Source organism: Canis aureus, chromosome 20 (assembly GCF_053574225.1).
Source record: "Canis aureus isolate CA01 chromosome 20, VMU_Caureus_v.1.0, whole genome shotgun sequence".
Lineage (NCBI taxonomy): Eukaryota > Metazoa > Chordata > Mammalia > Carnivora > Canidae > Canis > Canis aureus.
The window spans coordinates 47,029,146-47,050,575 of record NC_135630.1 but is presented as its reverse complement, the minus strand read 5'-3'; the positions used below and the strand labels follow the sequence as shown (position 1 = coordinate 47,050,575).

Sequence of the window (21,430 nt, the reverse complement as noted above, 5' to 3'; positions counted from 1 at the left end):
GTCAAGAGTGGGGAGTAACAGGGCAGGTCATTGTTTCAAAATGAGTACAAGGAAACCTTCTGGGTTAATGGAAATATTCTGTATCTTGATTAGAGTGGTAAGTACATTGGCTTATTAATTTCTTCAAGCTTAACTCTACACTTAAAATATGCATTGTATTATATGTAAAGTACCTCATTATATGCCAAAATTTAATACATTTTTGGCCTTTGAAAAACAAAACTACTTAAAAATTAAACCGCAGAAACTAAAACTAAGACACCAGTGATAGAGGAAGTCATGGTTTAAAAAGCATTGAATTTACTTACATGTAGGATTAAATGGTTGTGGAAATTATGGTGTAGAATATAAATTTTAAAAATATGGTCATGAAATATTAACCTACACAATGGGGTCAGGAGTAGGGAGAGAAAGTTTTAAGCACATTCATTTTATCAGCTTTTATTATGTAAATTGTTCTAATCATTATAAACTTTTACTATGGATTTCAACTAGATGCTTATACATGTAAAACGTTTTTTGGTTGAGTTTTTTTAAATAACTTCTATACATATATAAAAGTGTCATCACAGAGGAAAAAGGGAACAATTTCAGAAGGGCATGCTGGTTCCAAAAGCTTGTACTCATCAATAACATGCATCCTTTCTGCTAAAAATTTATTGGTTAAAACAAGCTCTAGATAAGACTGAAGTTAATAAATTGGGGTATGTAATCCTCCCATAAGGAAGAATAGAAAATATTTTGTGTAATAATCTAATAGAGACTCCATTCTTCCTCTTTTTTAAGATTTTATTTATGTATTAGAGAGAGAGAGAGAGAGCAGCAAAGGGATAGAGATAAGCAGACTCCATGCTGAGCATGGAGCTGAATGCAGGGCTTGATCTTATGACCCTAAGATGATGACCTGAGCCAAAATCAAGAGTCAGACAGTCAACCAACCAAGCTACATAGGTGCCTCATTCTTCTTGTTGTTGTTTTCTTTAAGAACAAAACAAAACACAAAACCTTCTGTATTAGATAAGTATTTAAATATTGCTATAGATATAAATTCATTCTGATTTTAGTTAATAGATCCCAGTATCCTTTCACTGTATGTCCAGTATATCTTAGACAAGAATTCTCCCAAGTGTCTAGCTGATGTTTAAAGATATATAAAGATTTGAGCATTGTCCTTCATTATGCTATGAAAATATTATCTTTAGTTAACATGTATTACTACACTACCAAAAGTTTTGGATAGCTATTGAAACCTAATTCAAAGGAGAATTTCTTAAGTTTAAAATATGTTAGGAAAAAAATAACTTTAGGAAGAAAGAAAGAAAATTAGGCCTGTCAGCTTAGTAAGATTACTATTGACATCTGCTGGATAGAAAATTAAGCAAAAACTATAGTCACCTTGTGAGAACTGTTGTTCTGATTGACATGTGTTATACTAAAAAAAAAAAAAAAATCCAGAGCTGGCTATTAATTTATTTTTGGCTATCCAATTATACTCGAAAGTCATTCTTTTATGACATTATAGTGGCTATGAAACTATTTCACAGTAATTTCATCAAAACATGTGACCAATCCCTCTGTCCATATATATTAAGCATCCTTATGTACTGGTTGTTGTGATACACATGGGAAATAATATCCAACAGCTTCTAATATTAAGGATATTCATTGTACCAGGAACTATATTAGCTGCTTACATATAATGTTAAACATTATCAAGAATGTTGAAGGCTTGGAGATTTTACTCTTCTTGCAAACTAGCAAGTTAGCCTGCCACAGCTTCATTGGTGCAGGGTAGACTACATAAGAACCCTGGTTCAGAAATGACTATCACTTGTAGTGGTAGCGAAAGTATCTGCATTTATGTTTGCACTGGGTATCCAAGTCCCAATTTCTACTCGTCTATGTGAGGAAAAACAGCGCTTGCACCTGCTGTGGGTTGTGTTAGAGGAGAAAAACTTTGTGATTAGGACCCTAATATTTCATAATATGTCTGTCCTTTGCTCAGGAGGGAAATGTTATATTTGAGAACGAGCATGTTTGCTCTTTGCTTTGAGTGGAAACACTAGGCTCTGTCTTTCAAGGCTATTCTCTGTATAAACATCCTTACGAAGATAGCTAGAGAATAGGCTAGTAACTGCCTTCTTTATGAGACCTGCAAAACATGAGAGCTCCCTGGAGAACCCTCTACCAACAATATCTGCCCCTTTTTGATACTGTGTCAGCTCCTGGTGAATTTCTCCAGGTGTATGCCCACCCTTATTACTTTGAACTATGTAGGCTGGAACCAAGTTCATGAATTTGTTTCAAAAATTATTTAAGACTGTCATCACCAAGACTTAAAGTAGCAGGAGGAGGCCAATCTGCAGTATCAACTATGCCCTCCAGCTGGACTTATCTAGCTGAATAAATTCCATAAACTATCAGGGTCTACCATAGAATCCTAAGTAACTTTCTTAAATTTCTGAATTAATCTTTTTACTTGGTCTAAAACCTTTAATCTGGGTATAATAAAGTGTAACCTTGATGATACAGACTTAATCTTGTCCCACGTAGGGGTAATTTGATCATATATCAGAACTCTGGCCATTGAGTTGTTGGTTATCTGAATGCTAAGATAATATTAGTGATCAAGTCAGCTAAGTTAAGGATAAATTTCATATTACCTTTTCAAATTGGAAAACTCTCATTGTAGAAATAACTGCCCATAGGATGTGCATAAATGATGAGAACTTTATCTCTGTAAGAATCTCCTCTGAGTAACTAAGGGTGATCAAATTTTAGGGAGATCTCCACAGTTGTATGAGGGCTACATTATCTACTGGTAGTATTCTCTGAAATACTCAAATATCTGCTAAGGTCAAGTCATCATGTTGTCAGGAAGAAGTCAAAATAATGCCTGGGTTACACATGAGCAAATGTGCATGGTACCTTGGAATAAAGCGGTGTTTATAATTGTTGGTGCCCCCAAAGTAGGACCTACATTTGTCAGGGCTACAGCTTGACTGGAGTTCTACTTGGCCTACTATCTGGCTAGTGAATCTTAGGGTCTCCAATTCTGTTAATTTAGTCAAGTCCTTATTTGAGAGGAATTGCTTGAGGGAAGTCAATCCAACCTGTCCTGTTTGTCTATGCTACAAGTTGCATGGAATTAGTCTGCCTCATGGAACTGATACAGTGAGGGTAGGGAAAACATCCAGATGTGTTGGCCAATATTTTGCATGGGTGGTACAGGAGCTGCTTTTTTCCAATCAGCTTTTCAGTAATGTTAAGGGAGATGACAATCAAATTATAGTTACAAGTACTTCATGAGGGATGATACAACAAGTAGCCTTTTCAATATAGAGTTCTTATAACATTTTTGGAATGCGAAATCAGAGAACATTCCTTTGTGAAACAGGCTCCAGGGGTGATTTTGAGAAATATTATTAATGTACCTCCTTTCTGGTGTCAGAGGTGTTCCTCCTCTTGAAGCCAGAATGTTAGTTTTCTACCATCACACAATCAGTATGCCCCATTTCAGTATCAGTAATTTCACCTTTTTTATAATCTCACCTATTCAAACCTAGCCTTCTCATTTAGGAAGGTTAAGTATGAAAGAAAAAAAAGGTATTTTTATAAAACTTACAGAAACCTATTTCCTCACATTTATCCTGGGTGGGCTCCACAGCAGAGGGACTTGGGAGATTATTATCCTATGACCTAGGACTATGTCAATCCAATAAGAGAGCCTGGGTGTGTGAACCAGAATTAAGCTCCTTTTCTTTATATGTCCCCTTTTAGTGGGGCTGCCATCCAAAGAGGGTCCCAGCCAAGCTGACCTAGGTTTTCCATTAGGGGAAAGTGAAAAGCTTTATGCCCAGGAATGGCAAGGGAGGAATTCTGAATTTTCAAAATAGGTCTGTATAACCTTCTACCCTTAGATCTTAATCATTACCCAAGAAGCAGCCACAATGAGATGGTCTCTTGTTGGGGACAGCTGCATTCAGTGACCAAACTGTCCTACTAGGATGTGTAGATCATGAGAAAGTAAGAAAAGGCAGTGTAAAAAATTATTTGTCATTTCTTGAGGAGTCTGTTGCAACATACAATATCAGATATATGTGGGTGAAAGGAAATATGAAAATTTCACCCACAACCTTAATAAACAACTCTTTAAGTGCTTTTTATTAGGATGCCTGGGTGGCTCAGCAGTTGAGCATCTGCCTTCGGCCTAGGGCATGATCAAGTCCCATATCAGGCTCCCTGCATGGAGCCTGCTTCTCCCTCTGCCTATGTCTCTGCCTCTCTTTCTGTCTCTCATGAATAAATAAATAAAATTTATAAAAAATATTATAAAAACATAAGTGATTTTTATTATGAAACTCACCGATTAGGCTGCTAATGGTTTGGAAGGCCAAACACATGGGAAGGATCGTTTTTAAGAATCATAATTGTGGCCAGATATAGCTGAGCATATAGAAACATGATAAAAGAAAAAGTATGTAGTGATAAATCACCATTATTGCCTTCATAAGGAGTCAAATTCTTGCTCTAGTCAATTTACAAGGTGTGGATAAAGAGCCCTCTCCTGTCTAGTATGGTCTTCCACACCATAAGATAAATGGTTCCACTTTTGGCATGGGTCGTGAATCTGGGAAATGGCAGAAGGAAACCTCTGTATCAGAAATAATCCTTTATATTGTTCAAACCTATGATGGTGAATGTCTTGCCCTATTTGGTGATGAATCCGGGCGATAATGGTGGCAATCTGAATAGTGCAAATTCAAGCAGTCGGTCTCATCAGAGAATGGACTCTGACCAAGGACATCTGTGTGAGTCCAGGATGGCTCTATTACTAGCCATGATTTGTTTCACTGTTTGTGGCCTCAGAGAAGATTACTTTAAATGGTTAGTCTGTAGTGTACCAAATGGTAGACTAAGCAGATAGGCCATTGCCAAGAGCCCCAAAGCCAGCAGAAGTAGAAGGTTCACCCGGAAAAATACTACCCACCAGCCAGAGTTATTACATACATTTTTGGTTCTTCAGAGCTGGTGCTGATGTTGAATCGCTGTAGCAGCCCAGTGAGCACCATTGGGTTTCAGCTTAGGTGTTCCATCAGTGTAGTTAGAGCACAACTGAGTTAGCAGATTTGTTTTAGATATTAGAGAAGACAAATATTTCCTCACATTGGGTTCCCGGCAAAGAGCCTGCTTCTCCCTCTACCTGTGTCTCTGCCTCTCTCCCTGTGTCTCATGAATAAATAAACAAAATCTTTAAAAAATTTAAAAAAAAACAGTGTAAGAGGTAATTAAGAATAATGGTCTTCTTGTCAGAAATAATAAAGTTCAGAAGGAAATGGACTGACATCTTTAAATTGCTGAAGGAAAAACAATTCTTTATCTAGAAAAACTATGTTTCAAAACAGAGGGCAAAATAAAAACATTTTATTTTTTAAAACATTTTTTAAAAGATTTTATTTATTTATTCACGAGAGACACAGAGACATAGGCAAAGGGAGAAGCAGGCTCTTTGCGGGGAGCCTGATGCAAGACTCCATCCTAGGACGCTGGGATCATGTCCTGACCCAAAGGCAGATACTCAACCGCTGAGCCACCCAGGTGTCCCTAAAGACATTTTTAGATGAATAAAAAAATAGAGAATTTATCTCAAGCACCTTGAATTGTAAGATGTTAGAAAAAAATTCACACTAAAGGAAAAGGATACCAGCTTGAATCTCTAGAACAAACATTGTAATTTTATTTTCAAATTTTTATAACCTATTTAAAGCAAAACTTTATTGCTATATGATATGTATACAAAGCATATAGATATAAATGCTGATAATAGCACGAAAAGCAGAATGTTAAATGAAAATATTCTATTTTTACAAAGTTCCTATATTTCACACAAAATAATATTCTAAGCAGATTATGATAATTTAATGATTTCTATTATAATCTTTAGAGCAACCACTAAAGGAAATAATGCAGATAAGTATAGCAAAAAAAGGCCAAATGATGAGTCATAATATTAAATATAAACTTGTTTAACCCAAAAGTAGAAAGGAAACAATAAAAAAATACATGAGCTAAATAGAAAATAAGTATCAAATGGCAGATTTGATAATATAAAAGTAGACTATAGACTCCAACTAAAAGGCAGAAATGATCACACTGGATAAAAATCAAGATTCAACTATTCTCACTGAGATGCATTCTAAATATAAAGTTAGAGTAATCTGTACTTGACATTCTTGTAGACAATAGTCACACTATGTTAGGTAACTAAAACCTTTAATCAGTCTGCAAATATTTACAGATAAAAAATATGGAGACTGAGCTAGAGTCAGACTAAAATTTGTTATTGTTATCACAAGAGTACAGTCCTAAATCCTGAAGACAGAAAACTGAAAATCTGAAAAGCATTTTAAAAAGGAAAAACTGGAATCAGTGACAAATTGGATACAAAATGTGATAAAAGGGTGAAAAATAACTTTGAATTTATTACAAGAGTATTACATTTTATTGAGCAACCCTTTTTTATGAATTCAATGATTTTTAGTGGTTGCCATAAAGGAAGCAAATATACTCTTGTGTATCTTATTTCCACCCCACCCCCTCTATTTGGCCTCAATTAGTGACCAATGGGTTCCAGAATAGAAAGCCACCATCCAGAGCCTTGAATTATGGAAAATGGTAGAACCCAATTAATTCATGAGAGAAATTGAGTTTCTACCAATTTTTTCAGGAAGTTTATTCTCTATTCCTCAGCTAAATTTCCTCTTCTGATACTATCAAAATACTCAGTTGTCATTTTCTCTTCCCTAATCTTATTAATTCTTATATGTGATCCTATATGTAATGGAAAAAGTTATCTTGCTGAGGGAGTAAAACTCCAGATACATGACTTAGTTATAATACAAAGAACCCACAGTGTCTTTGCCATCTCCACTCAGTATGTAGAGATGGGCATGATACCATGTTTTGAGAATCCAGAGTAAATTCCACACATAAATCACATTCAGTCTCAGTATCTCTAACTTACAAATTAATGTTATGTACAATTAAAACTGCGCTGGATTGATTGGAGAGCACATTGTGCTCCTTACCTCTCGGCGCCCCACCCCGCCCTCCTCAAGTCTCACCAGGATGTTTTTCGGAACAGATTTTCCTCTAATGTCAAAGATGTCGCTATGTTTAGATTAGCTTTATATGCTCATATCAGAATAAGAAATAGCCTTGTGGGGATAATACCCCTGTAAAGGAGACATTAATAATCCAAATAAATCCCAACTGTCCTGAGGAGATAAGATATGAAGAAATGAGTAGGAGGCTAAATGTAGGTTGAAAAAGAGATGTCAAGTACACAAAAGACTATTCTACGGAGGAAACCACCTACTATTCTCTATCTGAATACACAGTTTTAGATGTCGATGTACTGATTTACTAAAGCAAACACTGCAAGGTTGATAAGAATTACTATGTTTTCTAAAAGCACATATTCTCCGTCTCAGAACATACATCGCATTATAAAGTCAGTTGAGCAAGCATCATGTAAAGTAGTTCTACAATTGTCTTTCCTTCCCAATCTTGCTGAGATGTCCTCAGGTAAAGCAAAGAGATTTCACATTTAGTGGTAAGTATAAAATATTTAGGAAAGGAAATTTATTTCTAGGGAGTTAAAAAGTACAGTCGGATAAAATACTTATTTTTGAAATAGTTTTGATTTTTGTTTCTTGGCCTATATTGTTCTTCCTTTGGATAGCATGTACAAGGACAGAATTAAGCCCCATTAGGACTGTATCATATACATTTAACTGCTTAGCTGGCTAATCCACTCAGGGCACCAGAATCTTGAGTCTAATTTTATAAGGTGGTTTCCATTCATCCCATAACAAAATATGGAGGGTTCTTTAATTGGGAAATATTATCTCTCTTTTGTCCTCTCCTATAAGAACTACATAAAATTCCATCTACACACATATAACGAGCTGTAAAGTAATTCAGTGGCTCTTGGCCTATTTGCAGTTCTAATTACCATGGAACTGATAATAATCTCTAAGCATGTAATAAGGGACTAGTCCCGCTGTTCTCTGAATTCTCTTGTTTGGGTGTGCTCTGATGTCTACTTCTTTGTTTGGGTCCTAATTATTTATTTCTCCCTTTGCTCATGGGACACCCATTGGCAATTGATTTCCATAGAAGCTGCATTTTACTCCTACAGGTTCTGTGCAATGCTAGCATCCTAGTTTTCATATTATCAAATATAGCTGTGGGCTCTTGAAGCCTCTACTCTTTACCTCAGGGATGTGGCTGTGCCCTCTGTCACCCATGTCCTCTCTGTGACATCAGTATTATCTTGGGTGCTATTGAGATGCAAGGGCATTTCAAAACCTCTTCAGTGGAAAAAGTCATTTTCTGCCTGGAGATTTTATAGAAGTTGTGCTGCAATCTAACATGAGCCAATGTAGGGTTATTCACAATTAAGAGGTTCTTTCTTGGTTGATAGTGGGAAGTCTCCAGTAGCTTAGAGGGGTTTGGGAGCTTTGGTATCCCCCTTATAGTCTTACCACCACAAGCAGCAAGTGACAATGAAAAATTCTTCCATGTAGGATCAAGCTATATTAGCATGCATGCACAAAAACCATGGAATTTGTTCAGTAATACTGATTCAGTTCAGGTCTCTGACCATTTCATTGTTCTAACATCACTGTATATAATTATTTTAGATGGATGTGACCTCATTCTAAAGCAGCAATGACTTAATGTTTTGCTTGGGACAAATGTCAAAATTCTTAGGTAGTTGTGATGGTTAATTTTATCTATTAGCTTGATTGGACTTTGGAGTGCCCAGATACTTGTTCATACGTTATCCTCAGTGTTTCTGTGAGGGTGTTTCTGGATGAATTTAACCGTTAAATGGATAGAGTAAAGCAGATTGTTTTTCCTAATGTAGGTGGGCTTTTGTTGTTGTTGTTGTTGTTAAAGCAGTGTTATATATCATATTATTTGGGGGGGGGGCTACAGTATACTTTATTGATGGTACATGACAAGGTAGGGCTCCCCAAGCCCCTCCCCTTCCTTGGGGTCTGGGATATAAATTGAAGGTCAGGAGATTCTCAGTGTGTTGGGGGATTAAATTGGGGCAGGGACTCCCCAGCAGCTGAGGGCCTCTCTCTTCCTCTTGTTCTTGCTGTGGCTGGTAGTCCAGGAGGCTCTTACTCCTTGAAGGCCATGTGGACTATGAGGTCCACCACCCAGTTGCTGTGGCAGAATTCATTGTCATAGTAGGAAATGAGCTTGACGAAGTAGTCATTGAGGGCAATGCCAGCCTCGATGTCGAAGGTGGAAGAGTAGGTGTCACTGTTGAAGTCGCAGGAGACAACCTGGTCCTCAGTGTAGCCCAGGATGCCCTTGAGGGGGCCCTCTAATGCCTGCTTCACCACCTTCTTGATGTCGTCATGTTTGGCAGCTTTCTCCAGGTGGCAGGTCAGATCCACAACTGACACGGGGTGGGGACTCGGAAGGCCATTCCAGTGAGCTTCCCATTCAGTTCAGGGATGACCTTGCCCACAGCCTTGGTGGCACCAGTGGAAGCAGGGATGATGTTCTGGGCAGCCCCTCGGCCATCATGCACAGCTTCCCAGAGGGGCCGTCCATGGTCTTTGGGGTGGCAGTGATGGCATGGACAGTGGTCATGAGGCCCTCCACAATGCCGAAGTGGTCATGGATGACTTTGGCTAGAGGAGCCAAGCAGTTGGTGGTGCAGGAGGCATTGCTGGCAATCTTGAGGGAGTTGTCATACTTCTTGGGGTTCACACCTATCACAAACATGGGGGCATCAGCAGAAGCAGCAGAGATGATGACCCTCTTGGCCCCGCCTTTCAAGTGAGCCCCAGCCTTCTCCATGGTGGTAAAGACCCTAGTGGACTCCACAACATACTCAGCACAAGCATCACCCCATTTGATGTTGGCAAGATCTCACTCCTGGAAGATGGAGATGGACTTCCCATTGATGACAAGTTTCCTGTTCTCAGCCTTGACCATGCCATGGGATTTGCCGTTGGTACACCATGTAGTTGAGGTCAATGAAGGGGTCATTGATGGTGACAATATCCACTTTGCCAGAGTTAAAAGCAGCCTTGATGACCAAGCACCCAATATGGCCAAATCCATTCACTCTGACCTTCACCATTGTGTCTTGGGGACACGACTGGCACTGCACTAGAAGATGCGGCTGTCTGTCGAACGGGGAGGAACAGAGAGTCTATATGTTGTATTCTTATAATAAGGTAACATAGGGAAAAACAAAATGCTAAAAAATCATTAAAAAATACTTCTGCAGTATTGTACTATATTTATCAAAAAACAATTAGTATAAGTCAGCCTGTGCAGTTCCAACTGGTGGTGTTCAAGGATCAGTTCTAGTTGAGAACAGTATGTACCAGACATTGGCAACAAAGTCCAAGGCACACTATCCCTACCTTCAGCTAATTCGGAGTCAAATAGGACACAGATGCTGAACAGTTACAAGGGAATTGATTACTCTGAAAAAGGAAGTATAGGATGATATGGGAACATATAAACACAGACCTAATTAATTATATGGGGAGGGGATAAGCCTAGATCCAGCACTTGCCCTCCCAATCAGTTGAAGGCCTGAATAGAGCAAACAAACCGACCTTTCCCCAGATAATAGGGAATTCCTTCTGCCTAACTATCTCTAAAGAGAGACACTGGTTTTATCTTGACCTTAGATTTAAACTGAAACATCAGGGCAGCCCCGGTGGTGCAGGGGTTTAGCACCACCTGCAGCCCAGGGCGTGATCCTGGAGACCCAGAATCGAGTCTTGTGTTGGGCTCCCTGCATGGAGCCTGCTTCTCCCTCTGCCTGTGTCTCTGCCTCTCTCCCTCTCTCTCTGAATGAATAAATAAATAAATCTTAAAAAAAAACAAAACAAAACAAAAAACTGAAACATCAGCTCTGTCTGGGTTTCAGGCCAGCCGCCTTCAGACTAGAATTTACATCATTGGCTCTCCTGGATCTCTAGCTTGTCCACTACAGATCTTGGATCTGGCCAGCCTCTGTAATTGCTTTTAGCCAATTCTTTATGATAATTATATATTTAATATCCTATTGGTTCTATTTCTCTGGAGAGGGATCCCTGGGTGGCGCAGCGGTTTGTCGCCTGCCTTTGGCCCAGGGCGCAATCCTGGAGACCCGGGATCAAATCCCACATCGGGCTCCCGGTGCATGGAGCCTGCTTCTCCCTCTGCCTGTGTCTCTGCCTCTCTCTCTCTCTCTCTCTCTCTCTGTGTATGACTATCATAAGTAAATAAAAATTAAAAAAATTTTATTTCTCTGGAGAATGCTAATACAGTGGTAAAATACAGATTTAATTTCAGAATCCTAAATCTAAGATTATATCCTATAGGACAGACTATTGGGTGTGCTGATTCTTATTCTCCATTCTTACAAAAGTTTTGGAGTGAGACATGTCACCATGAACAATAACTCTCTCCACACCCATCTTAAATGCCACTTGGTTCACTGATGAAAGCACATTTTATCATCCAATATGTTAGCTTTTAAGGGCTCTGATGTTGATTGAGGACAAAAACACAAAGCTTCTGGACTAGGAATGCACATAGTTACAGGCTAGTAGAGTCCAGTCAAAGAACTTGGAATGTTCACTCAGCACCCTTAAGTTAGAGATTAAAAACAATACACACTTACTGTCTGTGCTATTTTAAAATTAAGTACAGTCAATATAACATAAGCATCTTCTTACCACAAGTACATCGGCAGCGAAACCCTCCATTAATTTCCTCTCAGTGGAAGGAACTTGAGGCCCTCCTGTCTTATTAGTCCACGTCCCATATTATGGAACTATCCAAGAACTATGACCTTTCATATTTTGTATAAGACCAAATCTTCATATCAGGCTCTACTATCAACACTTTTAAAAGCATTTAGAGACAGGTGTCTTAATGTCACACAAATATGTATTCACATCTCAGCTCACAACCTCTTCTGAAGATAAACTGTTTTATTGCCCAAGTATCATGTATCTGGCAACATTTCATGGAAGCAAATTTCATGGTTCCTGGGATCCCTTGAATATATGAATTTACAGATACAAAACCAATATTCACTCCATATTATTCTAACCTCAGTTGGTTAGCTCTTTCTTTAAAATGATTCCAATTCCTTATTTTATTTTATTTTATTTTATTTTATTTTATTTTATTTTATTTTATTTTATTTTATTATTTTATTTATTTTATTTTATTTTTTCATTTTTATTTTTTACAGAGAGAGTGTGTGAGCAGGGAGGTAGGGGAGGGGTAGAAGGAAAGAGGGAAAATCTCAAGCAGGCTCCATGCTCAGCACAGAGCCCAAGATCATGACCCAAGCTGAAATTAGAGTTAGATGCTTAACCTACTGAGCCACCCAAGTGCCCAAAATGATTCCAATTCCTAAACATCCTCCTTTATATTTATTCCTTTGAGTAAGGAAATAACATATACTTCTCAGTCTCTTTATGTTGTTTTTTTAAAAAAAAAAAAAACAAAACAAAAAACACACAGAACCTGGAGCTGCTGTATTTTGCCTCCTGTGAAACCCTAGCATATAGATTAGATCAACTAGGAACTAAAACTCTCAAAAAAAAAAAAAAAAAAAAAAAAAACTCTCTTCTCTTTTGATAATAGCCTTTGTATTTTAACATAGTCGTTGCTGATAACCTTCTGATATTGACTCAGTTTAGCAATGCCATCAAGGCACTTAGTCTGATTATTGCTAACCACCCACGGTGCTAACTGAACTGTTTTTCAGCCTCAAATGCAGTGACCAATATAAATTCCAAATATGTGAAAAAATACTACTTCAAGCCAAAGTCCATATCCAAATAAAGCATCTCTCCTATCAATTTGGCATTCAACACAGGAAAGCAGCAAATTAAAGACTTTCCAGATCTAACCTGAGTGCTTCTGGGGAACAATTGGTTCCTTTCTCATTTATCCTTCTCATTTCCTATCAGGCTATCAGGAAAGCTTCACTCCATTTTGAATTTTAAGGTATAATAGCAATATACTTCTTAAGCTCACAACTCATCTGTCCTAAAATTTGGACCATTTTTCTTGAATTCAGTCTGAAATGGAAGCATCAGGCATTTACTCCCCAACTTCAGTAAACTAATGTGCAAAATAGTTTTCATAATTCCTTAATAAACAAGCCAATTAGCTAGAATAGGCCAAGCAGTTATTTGAGTAATTTCCTGTTATCTGATTAAATTTAGCAGCCTGTTTAATTTGCTATTTCCAGGCCTTTTTTTTTTTTTTTTTTTTTTTTTGAGTAGGTTCTTTTCTGGTAGGTCAGAATTAACTAATAATCTCTATGGACTAATTGGATAGACTGCTCTAGCACTTCCTAGATTTGATGACAAACTGTAGGAGAGGAAACAGAGAGATATGATGATTAATTTCACTCTTGCATCCTCCTCCTCCTTCTGTCCAGAATGATTTTGGAAGCCCTTGCCAAATCCAGAGAGGCACTACAGGCTATGAAGGCCAGGCAGTTTTCTTTTGGCAAGTTTTAGTAGTACTCCATAGGCCTGAATACCTGGAGGGTAAGAGAAGGGGTAGGGCTTCAGGTTCAGACTACCTTCAGGGAAAAGTACATTGAATCAAAATTCCTTGGGAAGAAGAGAGCATAGTTGAAGTGTCTGTGGTAGCAGGGAAGAAGTTAGAGGCAGAAGACAAAGAGCACAATGGCATAGGGAAACTTGGCGTCATTCCTGTCACCCCAAAAGTAGCAGGGCTGAACTGGTTGGTAGAGATTAGAGCAACTGGTTGTACGGGCAGGAGCAGCTGATGAAGTGCCTGCTTAACCATCAGATCAGTAGCTGCCTGTGCATTGTGATAAGGAAATGCAAATGCCATGGGGTTAAAGGGGGGAGAATAATGCTGCATCTTCAATGGACAAGTTGTAATTGTCCTGTAGGACTGGTGAAAGACCAGCCTCCCAAAGAATAACACTTCAAAAAATACCAGGAGGAAACCTCAGGGTTTCTAAGCTGCTTAGAAATCTATGTACTCTTTCAGTGTCATTACAGGAGCACTCAGCCCTGCAGGGTTTGCCGGTGCTAAGTGACTGAAGGGGAGGACCTGAACAAAGGGACGGGTAACAGGCTGAATTTCCAGGTCAGCACTTGGGAAGCCATATTTAAGGCTGGTTTGTTTCTTTCTTAAAGCAGTACTGGTAACTGTTCAGAAGAGCTCTCTGGAGTCATGTAGATTCACATTCTAGCTCCGCGACCCACTGTGTGACCCTAAGTAACAATTGCTTGGCCTTGGTTTACTTAAGCCTTAAAATGAAGAAACCAATGTTGAAAGGATAAAAGGAATGATTGGTATGGAGGGGGCTTGGACCAGTACCTGGAGCCAACTGCTGGATAACAAATTTTTGTTGGGATTTCTCATGGCTCCCATGTGCTGCCTAGGCTGGAAGAAAAGCCTTTAGAATTCAATGCTTTCTCTTGACAATGAGAATGAACATGATCAGATGGCTCCTTTCTGTGTGCCTTTTTAGGTGGGGGATTTGGGTGGAGATCATAGGAAGGAAGTTGCCAATGAGACCTCCAGGGCATGATGACAGCCGTGGAAGTCTACTTAGAAGACAGTGACAGCCTCTCACACAGATGGGAGTAAGAGTTTACTGCTGTTTTGTTGTCTTTTCATATTTGACTGAGGCAAAAAAAAGCCTCCTGATGTCCACTCTTGGCATTTTCATCACATTGCCAGTTCCAGATGTCACAATGGGATAACTTGGTGGTGCTAAGCTATTTCCAGAAATCTGTTTCTGGGAAAATGGTTTTCAAATGAAAGAGGCCAAGCACCTTACACAGCTAAACTATTACAGGTATTGTGAAGGGTCAAAATCTTTTGCTAAGTTAATGAAGTAGTAGTCTTCCGTCTACAGCTTACAACACCTTGTCAGTTCAATTTACTTTCTTGCCCATTTTCTCTTCCGATGCAAGCAAGGCTGTTGAAACCGAGCTTCATTTCTTTCTGTTGAGGCGCCTGTTTTATATTCATTTAGTTACTGTGTGGCATTTTTATGTTCTGAAAACCACAATTGCTGTCATGAAATGACCCTAAGGTAATGAACCATGAATTATCTTTAAAGCCTGGTAAAGGATTTTGAAGTTATAAACAAGTAAAATAATTTGCAGGCATTGTTATTTCCACATCAGATTTACCTAAAGAGATGATTTTATGGCAAGATCGATTTATTATATAAATCATTGTAAAGATGGTGAATGGGTATTCCAATTTTTATGTACTTTGCTTTCAAATTGGGAGAGAACTGGAGGTGGAAGTTGTTGGGAGAAAGCTCCAAAATCAAGTTCACAAAAAAATTAGAGAAATAATTTTAAAGTAAGGAAGCACCTTTAAGACTCGTGTCATGTTTAGTGTAAGAAATGGAGAAATTGCTTTAAGTCTGATATAGACTAAAATTTTTAAAAGTGCACGTATTACATACATACAAATTGACATTTTATACCAGCAAGTACTATGTCATGCTATGAAAATCACTGGGATCAAGATGTACCAAGAAGAGCTTCTTTTTTTTGTATCTTTTTTTTTTTTTTTTTACCAGTGATATGTTACCATTTTGTAATAGACTCTCTAAAGAGAGCACCAACCAGTATATATAATGTGTATGTATACACACATATATGTGTTTATACAAATGAATGTGTGTGTATAGCCAGTTCACTGACAGTATGAGTCATTATATTTGTCTGCTAAACTGATTCCTCTTTATATTTTCCATAATTTCAGTAGCTTAAACACTTGGGATGATGGGAAAGAGAGAATAAAATAACTGATTTTTCAGAATTGCGATATATATTTAAAGATGGATTAAATGGAAAAGTAAAGAGAAGACAAAATAGAGGTAAAGAAAAACTAAGAGAAGAGATAAAAGCAGAGGAGAAGAGTAGAGTCAGAAGGAAAGTAATCAGGTGCTGAAGAAAAAGAATCAAATTAGGGAAAGGAACTAAAAAAGAATTGGAGGCAGTATCTCAATTATCTATCAATAAGAGGCTCAGAAATAATTCCCTGAGGGAGACCTCTTCTTAAAGAATAGGGAAAAAAGAAGAGAATGCTACAGATCCTCTCAGGATTGAAGACACAATGGAAAGATGAAATATTGCCAATCATCAACTAAAAGTACAGGAAAGCAGACTTGAAAATGTCCTTAAAAATGATCATTTCTTAGAGTCCATCTCTTAAAATACACATAATTTGCTTCCTTTTTATTTATTTTTTTCCCCTATGGCTGTGTAACTGTTGGAGATTGAATTTGCCCACCTGGCTTCCTATAACTTACATTGGGGATTTATAATCTACTCTCACAGTTAAATCTGAAGCCAGGCATTAGCAGGCATTGGGCCTGCTGCTAAAAGGTATCTGAGTCCAGGTTTCTGTGATTTTTTTTTGGCTTTTCATTAATGGTCTTAAGCTGGCTGCTCCAGCATCAGCTCTCATACTCGCACCAGACAGAAGGAGATGGTAAAGGGTAAAAGGGCATAAATGTGCTGAGTCTACTTATTTTAAAGGAGATTTTCAGGAAGATCTATCAGCTACTTGTACTTCTATCTATTTGGCCAAAATTGCATTACTTGTCCTTTGCTGTTTTGAGAGAGGGACAGGTAGTGCAGGTTTTTAAAACTGAGCCCTTTGGTGCTGCCCACACAATCAGGATGTCAGTAATGAAGGGGAGAAGACTGAACCTTTTAAATTAAGTAAATTAAATTCACTGAAATTATATAAAATAATAGGACTGTTTTTTTAACCATTTCTTTGATATTAAAGTATTATATGCTTTTAGTGAATACCTATGCTTTAGGATGATTTGTTTTTTATAAGACATAACTAAAAAAAAAGACAACTCAGTGTTTAATAATGGCTACATTTTCTTTTCTTTTAATATACTCCAAATAATCACTAGGGGAAATCAGAAACTTAAATGCAAGTGAATGAACTGTTTAGATGAATAAAATCAACATGAATAAAAAAAAGATGAAAATACTTCTTGCATTAGCCGTATGGATGTCCACAGTCTCTGGAAATGTTTAGGGATTATTTGTAAGCAAAATTCCTTATTAAAATAATAGTAATGTTTGGCAGCTTATAGAGGGATATTAGGACTATGAATTCGAATAATTTGGCTGCAAAAAGAAAAAGTCTGAAGTAACAGTGAGATAAAAATACATAAGAAGTAGGTAGGCCAGTCTCACTGGATGGTTTGATGAATTACTCAGCCACCTAACTCCTTCTAGGTTTCTGCTCAAGTATCTTCACTACAGGGCTTCTATCTTCAAGGTTCTTTCTTGACAAAGATGAATTCTAAGGTTCAAGCCATCTTATCTTCAATACAAATCACAAGAAAAGTGGAAAGAAGGATAGAGGCTGTGGAGCTGAATTAGCACTCCCCACCTGCAACTTTGCTGGAAACTCTGTCCCACACCCCAATATGTCTTATGGTCAGGGACATAATCACACACCCCTACCTTGTGGAAAAGAAAGCTGGAAAAAGGAATGGAAAATCGATTATATTGTCACACTAAATACAAATTTAGAGTTCAGTTTTTATGGAAGTAATGGAAAAATAGATGGGTGGCAATTAGCAGCATCTGCCACAGCAAGTGAAACTACTTCCAGCAATTTGCAGGGCTCTTAACACACAATACACAGAGCAATGGCCACTCGGTCAAATTCCTGAATAGAAATAGCAGCTCTATGGCACACATAACACAGTAACAACAAAGAAAAAGGATTTGGGTTACATACTGTAACATAGGTACCTTTGCAGCTCTGCTCTTGTCTTCTGCTCCTGCTCAGGTGAGGTGCGGCATTTGGTGACTTCTCCTACAAATCCCATATATTCAACCTTAGAAGATTTGCTGAGTAATAAAGATGTCAGGTAAGGTTTGTACAGGGAAAGAGATGATTACTTTGCACATAATGTAGGAAGTATGCCTGTATGCCATATCAAACCACTTGGTCGTCCTTTATGGGTCTTTTCCCTTTGGTAGCCATACCTCTATCCTCTTATCTAAGCCTTGCTTCTTCAGAAGCTCCTCCTGCCTTCTATTTAGGCCAAACCCTAACTCAAATTCTCAGAGCCTTCATATCTTATCCATGGAAACACCAACAACGAATCCAGAAGTCCCCCGCCCCACACTGCCCCATCCACCAAGTGAAGACCATATGGTATCCCTTAATATCATTACATATTGAATAATTATTATTAGGTTTAGCAGGATTCTGAATTCTTAGCAGAGTACAAAAATATATAAACTGGTGTCTTGGGGCTCTAGGAGTTTGAGCTCTAGTGTAATGTAGAATGTAAATTCCATGAGGACTAAAGTTGTTCTGCTTGGCTACCAGTGAGAACTATGAGAATCAGTGAGGAAAATCATGAGCAAGCATTGACTTTATTTCACATGGGGCCCAACATACCTTCTCTGCAGCTATGTGTTCTCTCCCTGGTGGCTGCTTTCAACAAATGTTATTCCAGAGTCTTTTCTGCTTGCATTTTTCCAGCTGCTTTTGTAATGAACACTAAAAAAAGAAATTTGATTATTTTTTTCAATAGCAACAGAAAGTGTGTGCTCCCCACAGGGCTAATAGAAACCGCTACCATTGAGGTGCCTCTGTGGCTCAGTCAGCTAAATACCCCCCTCTTGATTTCAGCTTAGGCCATGATCTCAGGGTTATGAGATGGAGCCCTACATTGGGCTCTGCACTCAGCAGGGAGACTGCTTGAGGTTCTTTCCCTCAGCCCCCCCCCCCTGCTCACTTTGGCTTCCCACATGTTCTCTCTCTCAAATCTTAAAAAGCAGCTATCACTTATTATACTTTACTGTGTGCCAAGAGCAGAATGCTAGGTGCCTGCCTTATAGATATTATTTCATCCTTTATACAGGGCTTTAAGCTAGTTACCTTTTTTAAATTTAATTTTTAAAATTTAAGTGGAGTTGACATACAATATTATTGGTTTCAGATGTACAATATATTGATTTGACATATATGCACATTACAAAATGATCAACATGAAAAGTCTAGTCACCATCTGTCACTATACATAGCTATTCAATATTATTGACTACATTTTCTATGTTGTATTCTATATTCCTGTGAATTATTTTATAAATGGAAGTTTGTACCTCTTAATCCCCTTCACCTATTTAGCCCATCCTCCCCCACTTCCTCCCCTCTAGCACCCACCAGGTCTTTGAATGCATGAGTCCATTTCAGTTTTGTTTTGGGGATTCATTTGTTTTTATTTTTTAAAAGATTTTATTTATTCATGAGAGACACACAGAGAGAGGCAGAGACACAGACAGAGGGGAAGCAGGCTCCTTGCAGCGACCCTGATAAAGACTCAATTTGGGGACCCCGGGATCACTCCCTGAACCAAAGGCAGATAGTCAACCGCCAAGCCACTCAGGCATCCCTGTTTTGATTTTTTAATTTCACATGTAAATGAAATAATGTATAGTATTTGTCTTTCTCTGTCTGACTTATTTAACCTAGCATAATACCCTCTAGATCCATCCATGTTATAGCAAATAACAAGATTTTATTCTTTCTTATGTCTCAGTAACAGTCCATTGTATATCCCCATGTATACATATACCATATCATCTTTATCCATTCATCCATCAGTGGACACTTAGGTTGCTTCCAAATCTTGGCTATTGTAAATAATGTTACTGTAAATGTCTTTCGAATTAGTGTTTTCATTTTCTTCAGGTAAATACTCAGAAGTAGAATTTCTGGATTTTGATATTTCTATTTTTAAATTTTTGAGAAACCTCCATAATATTTCCACAGCAGCTGCACCAATTTTTTTTTAAAGAATTTATTTATTTATTAGAGACAGACAAAGAGAGAGAGAGAGAGGCAGAGACACAGGCAGAGGGAGAAGCAGGCTCCATGCAGGGAGCCTAAGGTGGGACTCAATCCTGGGGCTCCAGGATCAGGCCCTGGGCTGAAGGTGGTGCTAAACCACTGAGCCACCAGGGCTGCCCTGCACCAATTTATAGTCCCACCAACAGTGCATGAGGGTTAGCTTTCCTCCACATCCTTGCCAACATTTGTTATTTCTTGTTGTGGTTTTTTTGTTGCTAGCCATTCTGGCAGGTATGATGTGATATCTCATTGTGGTTTTGATTTGCATTTCCCCAAAGATGCTATTGAATATCTTGTCATATGTCTGTGACCATCTGTATGTCTTCTTTGGGAGGAAAAAAGTCTATTTAGGTCCTGTACCATTTTTTTTAATTGGATTTTTTTAGTGTGGAGTTGTAAAAGTCCCTTATATATTTTTGTTATTAACCCCTTATCAAATATATCATTTGCAAATATATTATTCCATTCAGTAGGTTGCCTTTTTGTACTTATAAATGTTTTCCTTTGCTGTGCAAAAGCTTTTTAGTTTGATGTAGTCCTTATTGTCTGTTTTTGATTTTGTTGTCCTTTCTGAGTAGACAGATCCAAAAATTACTGCTAAGACCAAAGACAAAGAGCTTATATTTAGGTGTTTTATGGTTTTGGGTCTAAGATTTAGATCTTTAATCCATCTTGAGTTCGTTTTGTATATGAAGTACAGAAGTAGTTCAGTTTCATTCATCTGCATATAGCTCTCCAGTTTTCCCAACACCATTTAAGGAAGAGACTGTCCTTCCCCCCTTTGTATATTCTTGATTCTTTTCCAATATGTTAATTGATCATGAGTTTTTTTTTTTTTCTAGGCTCTCTGTTTGGCTCCATTGATCTATGTGTGTACGTGCCAGTACTATACTCTTTTGATTACTATAGATTTGCAATATAGTTTGAAATCTGGGGTTGTGATACCTCCAGACTTTGTTCTTTCTCAAGATTGGTTTGGCGATTTGGGGTCTTCTGTGGTTCCATACAAATTTTAGGATTCTTTATTCTTGTTCTATGAAAAATGCCATTGGTATTGTGATAGGAATTGCTAGAATCTTAGATTGCCTTGGGTAATATACAGACAATATATAGACAATATAACAATACTCTTCCAATCCCCGATTATGATATATCTTTCTGTTTATTTGTGTCATCCTCACTTTCTTTCACCAATGTCTTACATAATTATATTCTTATATTCAGAGTACCAGTCTTTCACCTGTTGGCTAAATTTATTCTAGATATTTTATACTTGTTGATGCAGTCATATTTTTTTCTAAATTTCTACTTTTGACAGTTCACTAATAGCATATAGAAATGCAACAAATTTCTGTATATTCTATATTCTGCAACTTTACTGAGTTTATTAGTACAAAGAATTTTTTTATGTCTTTTGGGTTTTCTGTATATAGTATCCTGTCATTTGCAAATACTGACAGTT

General features: G+C 37.8%; 1 protein-coding gene and 1 long non-coding RNA gene across 28 annotated transcripts in view; one reads left to right on the top strand and one right to left on the bottom strand.

The window, feature by feature from the left end:
• LOC144291774 (uncharacterized) overlaps positions 1-21,430 on the top strand; it is a 322,394-nt gene that overhangs the window by 174,900 nt on the left and 126,064 nt on the right. For 8 of the 27 annotated variants that reach the window (XR_013359253.1, XR_013359250.1, XR_013359245.1 and 5 more), the window contains one exon: positions 17,893-17,974. The exons of 15 other annotated variants lie outside the window; for them this stretch is intronic. Coding sequence is in view for 4 of the 12 variants with exons in the window: in XM_077861540.1 (XP_077717666.1) it covers positions 17,893-17,974 (82 nt within the window). In the remaining 8 variants the exon portion in view is untranslated. Of the gene's footprint in view, positions 1-14,817; positions 14,903-17,892; positions 17,975-21,430 lie in introns of those variants that run through there. 4 more of the 27 variants (XR_013359259.1, XR_013359258.1, XR_013359257.1 and 1 more) reach the window with 3 other exon arrangements.
• The window catches only part of LOC144291775 (uncharacterized), an 83,110-nt gene that overhangs the window by 25,086 nt on the left and 36,594 nt on the right, over positions 1-21,430 (bottom strand). Inside the window, exons 2-3 of the long non-coding RNA XR_013359268.1 lie at positions 18,514-18,615; positions 17,856-17,919 (exon numbers count right to left, since the gene is read on the bottom strand). This is a non-coding gene — a long non-coding RNA (uncharacterized LOC144291775). The remainder of the gene's footprint in view (positions 1-17,855; positions 17,920-18,513; positions 18,616-21,430) is intronic.